Genomic DNA, 12,248 nt, shown 5'->3' with positions numbered 1-12,248 from the left:
CTTTTATTTCTTTAAAAGCTAACTTTTTTGCTTCATTTTGCAGTCGTAATTCAATCATCTCATGACCTTTTTCCCTGCTTGTTGTACTTTCGTTTAAAAGATCAAGGATTTTTTTCGTTTGATGATATCAAACTATCAGCAGACATATTATGAGGATATCCGGTTTCAACAATTTTTGGCTCGTAATCTACAAATAAAAAATAAAGAGAATCATTTCTTACTTCGAAATAGTTGATCATATATGGGAGCATTATGGAAATAATTTTATGCAATAATGTAATATTTGCTTGCAGTTTAATATTTAATTATGTACTTTTATTTATAATTTTATATTTTAGTGTAAGATTTTTTTTTAATTAATATTTCTGTAATATTTATATATATGTATTAGTTATTTATAGAAGTTTTATGAATTTACATCAACTATGACAAACATAAGGATCATAGTGTAAAATATAAATAATTTTGAAGTTAGGTTTGAAGTTTTACTTTTGGAGAAGAACACATTGAAACTTCAAATATAAAGTTTTGGAAACTTCAAAATAGAGTTCCTTTTTGGAGATGCTCTTAGAGACTTGCGAGAATTTAGCTAGTGCCATTGCACAGTTCTGGTGGAGCTCATACCTTCTAAAAGTGATATTCATTGGGTAAAATGGGAAAAACTTTACAAATCAAGAGAAGAAGGAGGAATAGGATTCAGGTTGATTCACAAATTTAACCTCGCTTACTTGGGAAGCAGTTATGGCAGTTAGTGCAATTCTCTAACTCCTTACTGGCAAGAGTTCTGAGGGGGCGGTATTTTTGATGTATCTCGCCGTTGCAACTAAACAATACGAAAAATCTCTCATATGGGTGGATGAGTATAATGGCTGCAAAGCCATTAATAACATTGGATATTAGACAAAAGGTACACTCAGGTAATGATATTAAGATTTGGGAAGATCATTGAATCCCAACGATACTGGCAATACAAGCTAGGCCGATTGCACCAGTACTTCACCCAATGATGCCAGTAAGTGATCTGATGATTGGAAATCCGAAGAGATGGAATGCTGAGATGCTGGAAAACTATGTCCATCAGGATGACATCCCATTGATCCAATCACTGGCCATAAGCCAAGATTATCATCGAGATAGATATTGTTGAAACTATACGAAGAATGAGATGTACACTGTCAAGTCAGGTTATTGGGTGGCAACTAACTTGCTTATGGGGGAAACATTGGAGGTGCAGGAACCTAGTATTACAAAGCTCCAAGCCTTTGCTTGAAAAATATAAACTCCTCCAAAAATCAGACATTTCATTTGGTAGACGATATCTAGGCAATTAGCAGTGACAAGTAACCTGACTCATCATCATATGAGATGCGACAACCATAGTCCTCATTGTGGTGCAGATGATGAAACTATAAATCATGTCATCTTTTAATGCCCGCCACCTCTTCAGACATGGGAACATGCGGCAACCCCAACACCGCCAACACTATTCTCAAGTGGAAGCCACTTCACAAATATGGATTACTTCTTCTGGCGAAAGAATGATATTGAAGATCCAAAATTGGACAAAAATCCATATCCTTGAATCATATGGTATATTTGAAAAGCGAGGAACGATAAACTCTTTAGAGAGATAGACAGGGATCCTATGGAAACTGCCAAACACGCTGAATAAAAATTCCACGCTTGGTTTGAAGCAAATCAAGGACCAGAAGAAATGGTGGAATCACAAAATCCAGAACGAGCTACAATCTCAGAGAGATGCATGATATATGGATCATGGACACATGACACGCTCTTTAGTGGTTATGGATAGAATGGATAAATTCAAGAGGAGGGACACAACTATTGGGAGCAAGAAACCAACACCAACGAATCTCACCACTTCATTCGGAACTGAAGACTTTATCTTGGGCAATGGAGTGTATGTTCCAGGTATCGACATGTCAATATTTTGGGACCGACTGCAAGGACTTAATCTCGATGATCAAAGACTCCGGAGCATGGCCGAACTTTTCTACCGAGGTGGAGGAGTTAATGAAGCTAAAAAATAGATTCACGGAGTTCTCGATTGTTTTTGTTCCTTGTTCGGAAAATATATCAGCTGATTCATTAGCTAAGATAGCGAGATCCTTCCCTCGAGAATTGTATTACATTGGTTGTTCTGTTCCGGTCTGGTTTCTCAGACCACATCATCAAGCTTGAGTAATAGAATACCCGTTTGAAAAAAAAAAGACCAAAAATAACATAATCAACCAAAAAATGAACAAATGAATAAACTATATTATTTTTAGTATTTGATTTTCTGCAACATTGTCGTAGTGTTTCTCTGTCCTTTCTACATATTTCTTATAATTTGAAATATAACAATTTAAAAAAAAAATAAACCAAAAAAAACTTCGGAAGAAAAACCCCCGTTGAGGGTGCTCTGAGAAAGTGACGTTTTGTTTATTAAAGATATTAAAATTGTTTAAAATTATGTGTATTTTTTCTATCTACAGTACAATCTAACAAGTATAAAATAATGGTAGTTCACCTTGGTTTAAAGTGATGACTTACTCAAAAGTTTAACAACCAATAAAAAGTTAGGGGTGACTGGTTTTCCTGCTACTACCCGCAAACACAGTTTTTGCAGTTGGTAGCGGTTGTCGGCGGTTTGCAATAATCATTCAAATCGCTCTAAACCACTTCAAACCGCTCCGAATCTCATAAATTCAAAAGCTGGCTCCAGCTAGCGTTTGCGGTTGCGGACGGTTGCGGGAGGGTAAAACTTTTTTCTTTTTTTTTAAAACAATATATATACAAAAGTAAAAATATTTAGTAAAAAACTTAAAATTGAAATTATGAAAATATCAAAATATTTCTATTATATTTTAATTAATATTATAATTTTATAATAAAAATAATTTCAATAAATTTTCAAAAATTAAAATTATAACTTTCTAAATGTAAATTTTATATTTATTATAATTTTATGATTTTTGATATTTTTGTAATTATATTAAATGTAAATATTGTTAATTTATTATTTGATGTTACCGTATTTGGTAGTTAACCAGTCATAAGTCACCCGCAAACGCACCAATTTTTAACCGCAGTACCAGTTGTACAAATCTCTTAAAACCGTTAGAAACCGCAACCGCCCGCATCCACAAACTCCCGCAACCACAACTGCAACCGCTGCGTTTGAACCAGTCAGACCCTTTAAATACGTTAATGCTAAAATGACCACGATACTCCTTCTAACTCTTCCTAACTTCCAACATATGCGGATCTAATGCAATGTAAACGTGTGTGATCAATAATTCAAGTGCACTAGGAGTGACTCCACCAGCTGAGAACACTTTGAGATCTTAAATGAACGTATACCATTAGTCCAGCATATGCAGCCCACTTGTTACACAAATCAGCAACTGTAAGCATACTTCATAAACAAACAAAAAAGAGTAAATCAATATGATCATAATTTAAACAAACCAATCCATTTCCAAGCAACTCAATGTTCATACTACTCAAGTCTCAGTAAAAACAGATGGAACGCCAGGTTTATCTAATACAAGACGTTTGAACATTGTCCATGTATGATGATGTGTATCGTTGATGTCATCAGTTGTGCGCCAACTGTTTCCAACTTCTTTTGCCGGTAAGGCAGGATCATCAACGCCCTTGCAGACACGAGAACATGGTAAATAAGAGGTATTAACTTTACTCGTCCTGTGTGAAGACATTTTGAGGTATGTACCACTCACAAAGTGAGTAGAAGATTGAGCGAGACCAGTAGCGTATAGAGCATCACACATTGGAGGGTATCTGGAAAACATGAACTGGAACAAGTTTTTTTCTTTGAAAACGTATACCAAATAGAGTTCTGATATATGGTACCAAATCAAATTATAAAGATCAAATTTTTCCATGGGATAAGGGATTTATACCTAGGTTGAAACAATTATCATATTTCAGATATTAAAACAGTTATGATCTTTGTTTGTAAAACGAGGGATGCAAGATATTCACTTTAAAAATACTTACGACAAAGGAAAAAAAAATGGGAACGTTAAACGTTATTAAATATTAACTTTGACAAACAAATTCGACAAAAGAAAATAAACATCAAATATTATTACTAAATGACCGTTTACATTTTACATCTGGCTATAGTAAAAACAAATTGAAATACGCATGAAAAAGGAAAATAGAGAAACTAACCGTTGAATTTTTACAGCTGTATCTAGTAAAAAGGAAAATATGTGAAAAATACGGAAAAGAAAAAAGGAAATTTCACAAACCTATATAACACGATCCAACACTATACGCGTCCGCATAAAACTTTCTCTAATCATCATCTTCTTCTTCTCTCTGTTTCTTTTGTGTTATTTTCTCTAAACCCTAAAAGCGATCTTTTGAGATGAAAACTCTTGCGCCATTTTCAAGTCACCGTCTCCGTCAACGAATCTCCACCGTCTATCCCGCGATAACGTTCCTATCACCACCTTCCTCTTCGATGATCAAGTCTCGGTCGGAAGAAAACTTGAGCAAGCTCAACGACTGCATGGAGAACATGGACGACGACGTGTCGGAGATGTTCATGGAATGTCATCAAACGGACTTCCGACAAGACCCCGAGCTGCTTCGTCTCCTCAGCGACTACTTCACCACGAGCAAATCCGTCAGCGAGCTCTGCGAGTCTCTGAGGAAGTGTCTGGAGAGAGCACAACACGAGGAGTGCTTCGTGTTAGACGAGGCGTTGCGTGACTTTGAGGAGGAGAAAAACGGTTTGTTAGAAGCAAGCTTCAGAAAAACCTTCCGAGGTCTGAGTAAGTTGACCGACTTGTGTCGTGGTTGTAACTCCGACGACGACGGAGAGTGTGATGTTTTCTCCGGGAAGCTTCAGGTCTGTCATCGGGACTTAGCCGAGATGATCGTGAAGCTAGAGTCGACGATGAAGGAGATCGAGAGGAAGCTGAGACGCGTGCGTGGTAAAAGAGCGGTGGTCACGGCGGCGATAATCGCTCCGGTGATCGCCCTAGTGACGGTGAGCAAAATCGTCGCCGGAATATTCGGATCCGTTCCGGTTGGGGAGGTGGCTACGTTCGCGGCTTCCAAGTGGAAGAAGTCGACGGCGACTCTGAAGCGGGAGAAGACGGCGGTGACGTCGATGGAGAGGGCGACGATGGTTGCTCTCAAGGAAGTGGAGAGGATCAGTAGACTGGTGAGTAGGTTGGAGGCGGTGGAGAGGTCTATTAGAGTAACGGCGGATTTCGCCGTTAAGAAACGGTCCCCGGTGGCTGTAGCTATGGGAGAGATGGAGAGGGAAAGGAAGAGGTTGAAGTCAACGCTCGTTGACTTGGATAGAGAGACCGGAAGGTGCGGTGGGTTTGTGGAGTTTGGACGTACGTTGGCTAAGGGCAAGATCTTTGAGTTTCTGTCTTGTGGCGAGAAAAGCTCCAACTCCTAGTAGCTTGGTTTTGTTTTCTTATAGTATTCGATTATGTTCATAGATTTGTATTCAATCGGTAACAACTTTGTTGAATTGTAAATATATTTGCTTATGGGCTTAGTTCACTTAAATGCGAGATATGAAGATGACATCCACATCCAGACATTTAACCTCCAAAAGTTTGTTCCCTAGTTCTTACACATGTGTGATTGTTTCACATAACTCAGGATTGCTCTCGGCGTTCTTGAGAAAGTCAATGATGATGAATGCAGACTTGGCGGGCTAACGACCTTGACCATTGGATCGTCTGTTCTTAGCTTGAGCAGTTTGTCCCACACCATGACAAAAACGTTCTTGTGAGCTATAACATCACCAAGGTATCTTTTCACCTTCAGCATTAGCGACTTCCTGATGGTGTTTCGCTGTTTCTCTAGTTCTCTGATTATAACATAATTCTACATAAAGCAAAGTGACACTGAGACGGCTCTGAACTTGAAACCTTATTAACAAAAACTGTCAACATATATTTGAACATCAGAAGACTATTTTAGCCAGCAACTAGACTAATGACATCAATGAGGACATAAAAATCAAAAAAATGTTATTGTAAAGGGTTTCTAGTGAGTCAAAAGAATACCAACTTTTCCTCAGTTCCTCTCTATCACAAACACTTACAAAAGTGTTACAGTTTCTGATATTGAGTTCCACAACTTCTAGCTATCAAAACAAAGGTCTTACCATGTTGCTACTAGAGCAGGGAATAAAGAGAAGACAAAATCAGGGTTTATCAAAACTCAAAAGGGAAACCAATCTCTAAAGCGGATATTAAATTGAAAGATCATTCCTAATCAGCTCTATCAGTCTGAGGGTTCATCACGCAAATCTTTACGTAAGTTGAAAAAAAAAGCTTAGGAAACAACAGTACCAACACACTAGGAAACACAAACACCTTACTCTGATTTTAGAACGAATGATGTTGTGAAGATGTTCTGTAGGAGATCCTCAGATCCATTCATATACAAACAGATCAATCATTTCTCTAAGCGGAGAGAAAAGACTGCTAGAAAACAAAAAAAGTAGCAGCAACAGTTTTGTTCAGCTTTGTTTCTAATAGACGTATAAAAAGTTACATGAACTACATGCAAGAGCTCTAATCTATCTAGGAAAAGACAACCGCATCAACCAGTCAAAGTACAAATGACAAGGAAAGAAATATTATTCTTGTTGACCTTATCGAATCTCATATATTGTATATTGATAAAAACACGGATCAAAATGCTATAAGAACATAGTTTATACCTTTATATTAATAAGAAACAAAATGCTTTTTTTTTTATCACAAGAAACAAAACGAAATGCAAACTAAACGACAATAATTTATTCTTTTAAACGACAATAACTTGACACTAACGAAAATCAAAGCCATTCCTCTTCATCACATTCCAGCATACATCCTCTAGAAAAGCCTTCCTTGAACCACTCCATTACTTAAGCAAGAAGGAACTGGAAGCAGCTCAAGCGGTGGAACCCCAAGACTTTGTCTAACAAACTCGTGACTCATGAGCTCCTCCGCAGTGGCTCTAGCCCCCGGATTCCGCTCTCTACATCTCCTCACAAAGTCCCTAGTCATCTGCGATAGAGTCCTCGGCACGTAATCACTCCTTCCTCTTATAGTAACCCCCATCATCTCCATCACCATGGTACCTAAGGACCAGATATCAACCGCCGACGAGATAACTCCACGTGGCCTGACCGCCTCAGGAGCCAAATACGCCGGATTGTCCTCAAACAAAGACCCATCCACTGGATCAGGTCCATTGGGTTCCTTAGCCGAACCGAAGTCACCAAGTTTGAGCTCGCAAAGATCTTCATGAGCATAGCTTGGGAAGATGAGTATGTTCTCTGGCTTGAGATCACAATGGACATAACCGTCTCGGTGAAGATCCCTGAGCCCTTCAAGAACCTGGAAAATGCAATAACCGATGACGTTCTCGGGTAATGTCCCACCGGCTTTGGTCAGCATGTCTTTGAGTGAACCATGCGGTGCGACTTTGATGTTAGGAGTTTTCAAGGCTCCTAAGACAAATGTTGTAGTATAAATGATTGTCGAACCAGTTCTGAGGGATATCAAAGCACTGAGAATGCAAGTACTCACTTAATCTAAGTGCAACCAATGATTTAGAAGGGTTTTAAACTATGACTAAAACTAGAAAGCAATAACAGAATGATACTTTCTTGACTAAAGGAAAAGAGAACTCATGGGTATAGGGATTAGACCTTGGGTGATCAAGTATCGAACTAAGGATGGCAGATGATCAATCAAACTATCAACCTTAAGCCTAGACACAATTCTAAGCAAGCTCTATGTCTAGATGAATGCTCATTTGCTAACATATCTCAAACATCAAATGTCTTTGGTTGAATAATATGAAAGCAATCATTACTAACAAGTCTATTAGCTATCTTAGTACCTTTAACAACAAATGTCTTTGGCAAAGTATACTAAAAGCCTAGGAGAGTTGTCTCGGGCATTTCATCGAACACCTTTCGGGTGAGAAATGCCTAAGGATCAACAACTGAGTGGCCAACTCAGAAGATGCATTATGATTACTCTACTAGCAAGGAAATATGAATGATCTACACTAAAACATCCTAGCTCTAACCTAATCACCCTTAATCTCCCTAACCCATGAATTCAAAAGGTGATTACTCACTAATCTCCATGATTCCTCTTAAACCCATATTGGATTTCAGATTAATCATGTAAAGAAATAGATAAGAAATCAACAAGAACACAAGAACATAACAATCAAAATCCAAGAGATGAACTTCTCAAGAGAGTTCTTGTGTCTTTCTCAATAGATCAAAAGATAAAAGATAATCTGCCACCGGTGGCTACAAAAGATGTTTAAAACATAGGTTTTTCCAAGTGCAAAACGTCCAAAATAAATTGCAAAAAGGTCCTTAAGAAATCATGATTTTCGGCAGCAAAATAACGCGGAGCGACTTGCAGGTGTCGCTCCGGGAAGTCGCTCCAGGGCCGATTTTTGGTGTGTCCGGGCGAGAGGTCGCGAGCGACTTTGGTGTGTCGCTCCAACGGGTCGCTCTGGATCGGGAGCGACCTTGGTAGGTCGCTCTGAGAGGTCGCTCCAGGCTTCGCTTCGTGTCGTCTCGCCATAGAGACGCGAGCGACCTCGGGGTGTCGCTTTGGGAGGTCGCTCCGAGAAGGGTGTGAGATGCGAGCGACCTCGGTGCGTCGCTCTGGGCAAGTCGCTCTAGCTTCCTACGGGATGAATATGGCGAGCGACTTCACGGGGTCGCTCTAGCTAGGTCGCTCTGAGAGGTGCTTTGGAGCGACCTCATGACGTCGCTGCGGAACCTCGCTCCCATGCTCTGCTCGTCCAATGATCACCTGTTTCACGTCCTTTAAGCTCCAAATGCATCCAAATGTCCCCAAGAACTCCATGTGGCACTCCAACACCTAATGAGGACAATGAATGCAAAATGCAACCTAGACATGGCTAAATCCTAATCTATATGATGAAAATGCTAATGGATGAATGGATAAAACAATGCAAATATGCAAGATATCAACTCCCCCAAACTTGTTCTTTTACTTGTCCACAAGTGAACTTTCTAGAACTCATAGGGAGAGAGGTTGAAGGTGGGAGCACATAGCCAAAAGAAACACAACTAGCACACTCTCTTATTACACTCTAGCTTCTCTAGGCCTATCTTAACTCTTTTTGTTCTTACACTCATCATCAAGCATCCACACATTCAAATCAACCAACTCTCACATTCATTAAGCACAAAACATCAGGTGAATTCTTGCAAATGGTCAGTTGGTCCAAGTCATTTGGTTGGGTAAGGGAAGGCTTTTATTCAAGTGATTCAAGAGGTTCAAAACATATGATCTTTAAGGTGGTTTACTCTCAAAACAAGTAGCCTTGACATTGCACATAATATATCTAAGAAAGGGACCAACTCATGCATACAATGCTCAATCTCCATTGTTCTACCCTTTTCCCAAACATACAAATCACACAATCATTTCCCAATGTCAAACCCTACTCACATCTCTCACCAAAAGATCCTAAGAACTTTAACTCCTTCTCTTTGAAATCTACAAGGGATTTTTCACAACCTCAAAACATTTCTTAGCTCCTAACAACTTTGCTAGCCCCCTTTTCTTTTCTTTTTCTTTTTTTTTTTTTTTTTTCGATTTCTTTTTTTTTATATATTTTTTTTTTTTTTAGGTTGGGGGCCAAGACTTTTCAAAACTAGAGCTAGAGGTTCTCTACTTATCCCAGAAAATCGATTCACTTAAGCACAAAGAGTCTATCCTTTTTATTTTTCATTTCTCCCAAATCATGATCACAACACTCACCCTCCCACCTATAGCTAGACAAAAGAGTGTCCAATCTAGCAAAAATGAAGATCAAGCATTGTCGTTCCCGATACTCTCAACATTATGCGCATGTAAGACTTTCCGAAGAAGGCCTCACTCATCAAACAATGAAAGCTTAAAAGGAAGGAAAGGTTTTGGGAGTGGTTTACCACTAGAGTTTGTCAAAAAGATTGGCATAAAAGATGTGACAACTCCAGTGTGTATAGCCATGACTCAGTACACAAGGGACCCTAAGCAAGAAGCATTAAGTTCATTCATTTCTAATAAGGTTGTAGTTGGCTTCAAAGACTGAGTTTCAGCAATCAACAAGTTTCAGGAAGAGTTTTCAAGGCTCGAAACATACAAGTCTTTTTGAGAGGTGCAAAAGCTAGTCAAGTGCAACGTAGTGTTCTTTACAAGGCATTCAAATCATTGCTCCCAATGCAAGTGAATGCAACCTATATGCTCTAGACTCTCCTAAAAATGCAAATGATGCAAACTAAATGATTGATTTTTTTTTTTTATCTATGCAAATAGGTATGCCATGCATGACTCAATGAAACAACATCAAAGCAAACATGATCAAATACTTGGTACCTCCCCCAAACTTGAGTGACACAGTCTCTGTGTCGTCAAGTAGAGAGAGAGATACCGAAAAGAAGACTAATATGCAAAAATGAAATGGTATATACAAGGGAGTGTGGTGGGTTACCTTCTATAGGGAATGAGTAGAGGGAGATGCTCCCTCCTCGTCGTCCTCAGGTGGTAACTCTTCAAGGTGCTCATCAGCAGGGGTGTCCATCTCTTCAATGTAGAAGGCTTGCCCGAACACAGTTGGTTTCCTCATTTTCCTCTTGATGTCAAAGTGGAGGATGTTCTCTTTACCCAAATGGAGATCAATCGTGCCTTCCTTCACATTAACAATAGCTCCTGCTGTAGCTAAGAATGGCCTTCCTAGAATCAATGGATCTTGAGCCTCCTCACCCATCTCAAGCACCACAAAATCTGTAGGTATCTCATACCTTCCAATCTTCACAGGGAGGTCCTCTAAGATGCCCACAGGGTACTTCACTGAACGATCAGCTAACACCAGAGAGAGTCTACACTTCTTGTACTGAGTGAATCCAAGCTTCTTTGCAACAGACAAAGGCATCAAGCTGACACTAGCTCCCAAATCGCAGAGACTTTTCTCAAATACCATAGGTCCAAGAGCACAAGGTAGTGTGAAGCTTCCTGGATCCTCTAATTTCTCTGGAACATCAAGCCTCTGGATGATGGCATTGCACTCATGGGTAAGATTCATCATGCTTTCCATCTCCTTCTTCTTTGCAGCTACAACATCTTTCAGGAAATTGTTGTATTGAGGAATCAACATGAAAGCATCGATGATGGGCATTGCAACCTGAGCTTCACTCATTTGCTTCTCAAACAGAGCTTTGTATTTCTCTAGCAGCTGCTTCTTGAATCTACCAGGGAATGGAAGTTTGGGTTCATAGGGAGGAGGAACAAAAGAACTTTCACTTGCTGGAGTAACAACTTCACCATCCTTTACTGTCTTCTTCTCCTCTCCAACCTTTCCTTTACCTTTGGCTTCCACTATCTTCTCCAAGATCTCGTCATTGATCTTCTCATCAACAATCACCACTTCATCATCTATGTTGATGGCAACCCCCTCACCTAATTTCTCAGCATCCTTGGTGAGGGTTCTAGGAGGTAACTGCTTACCGCTCCTAAGGGTGATAGCTTTGGCCTCCTTGGGATTTTGGTCAGACTTTCCAGGTAGAGATCCTTGCTGGCGATTCTGGTGAGTGTTCATGGAAGCAAATTGATTCTCTAAATTCCTGACTGTAGAAGCAAGGTGTGAGAATTTGTTGTTGAGCTCATTGTAGCTCCCATCAATCTTGGAATGAAGGTTCTTCAACTCATAACCAACTTGCTTCTCACTTCTAGTCTGAGACTCCAAGATTTGCTTCAGTAAGGTATCAGTGCTGCTCTCTTGAGGAGCAGAGGAACCAGACGAGGGGTTTTGCTGAGGCTGATAGCTGCCTTGCTGGTTGTTTCTTGGCGGATAGCCACTCTGCTGGTTGTTGGAATAGGACTTCTGTTGGTAGTTGTTGTACTGAAAGTTGGGTTCTTTCTTGTACCAGCTACCATTGTTGTTGATGAAACACAGCTCTTCCTGACCTTCCAAACCCTCAACTTCATGGACAATAGCTGGTGTCTCTTGGCTTGGGTTGCCGACAAAGTGCAGCTGCTCTTGGGTAGCTTTATCAGCAAGGAGGATGTCTATCTTATCCTGTAGAGCTTTCAACTCCTTCCTCGTTTGCTTATCCTCAGTTCTACTGCTTCTGTCGTGGTCTCCACTGTAGACTGCATCACTCTTTACCATGTTGTCAACCAGTTCTTCTGCATCCTCCTCAGTTC

The 12,248-nt window shown here is 39.8% G+C and overlaps 2 protein-coding genes across 2 annotated transcripts; one reads left to right on the top strand and one right to left on the bottom strand.

Moving 5' to 3' along the window:
• The first annotated feature begins 3,099 nt into the window (after positions 1-3,099).
• LOC106447913 (UPF0496 protein At3g57100-like) lies at positions 3,100-5,588 on the top strand. The gene has a single exon (XM_013889863.2). The coding sequence runs from the start codon at positions 4,403-4,405 to the stop codon at positions 5,450-5,452; it is 1,050 nt and encodes a 349-aa protein (XP_013745317.1). The 5' UTR covers positions 3,100-4,402; the 3' UTR covers positions 5,453-5,588.
• A 1,302-nt stretch (positions 5,589-6,890) lies between these two features.
• On the bottom strand, positions 6,891-7,457 carry LOC106447914 (mitogen-activated protein kinase kinase kinase 20-like). The gene has a single exon (XM_048778898.1). It carries the CDS (start codon positions 7,455-7,457, stop codon positions 6,891-6,893), a length of 567 nt encoding a protein of 188 aa, XP_048634855.1.
• Between the last annotated feature and the right edge of the window lie 4,791 nt (positions 7,458-12,248).

The sequence above is a fragment of the Brassica napus genome, chromosome A4 (assembly GCF_020379485.1).
Source record: "Brassica napus cultivar Da-Ae chromosome A4, Da-Ae, whole genome shotgun sequence".
NCBI classification, from domain to species: Eukaryota; Viridiplantae; Streptophyta; class Magnoliopsida; order Brassicales; family Brassicaceae; genus Brassica; species Brassica napus.
The sequence above is the reverse complement of the archived record's forward strand: the minus strand, read 5'-3'. Positions and strand labels throughout refer to the sequence as shown.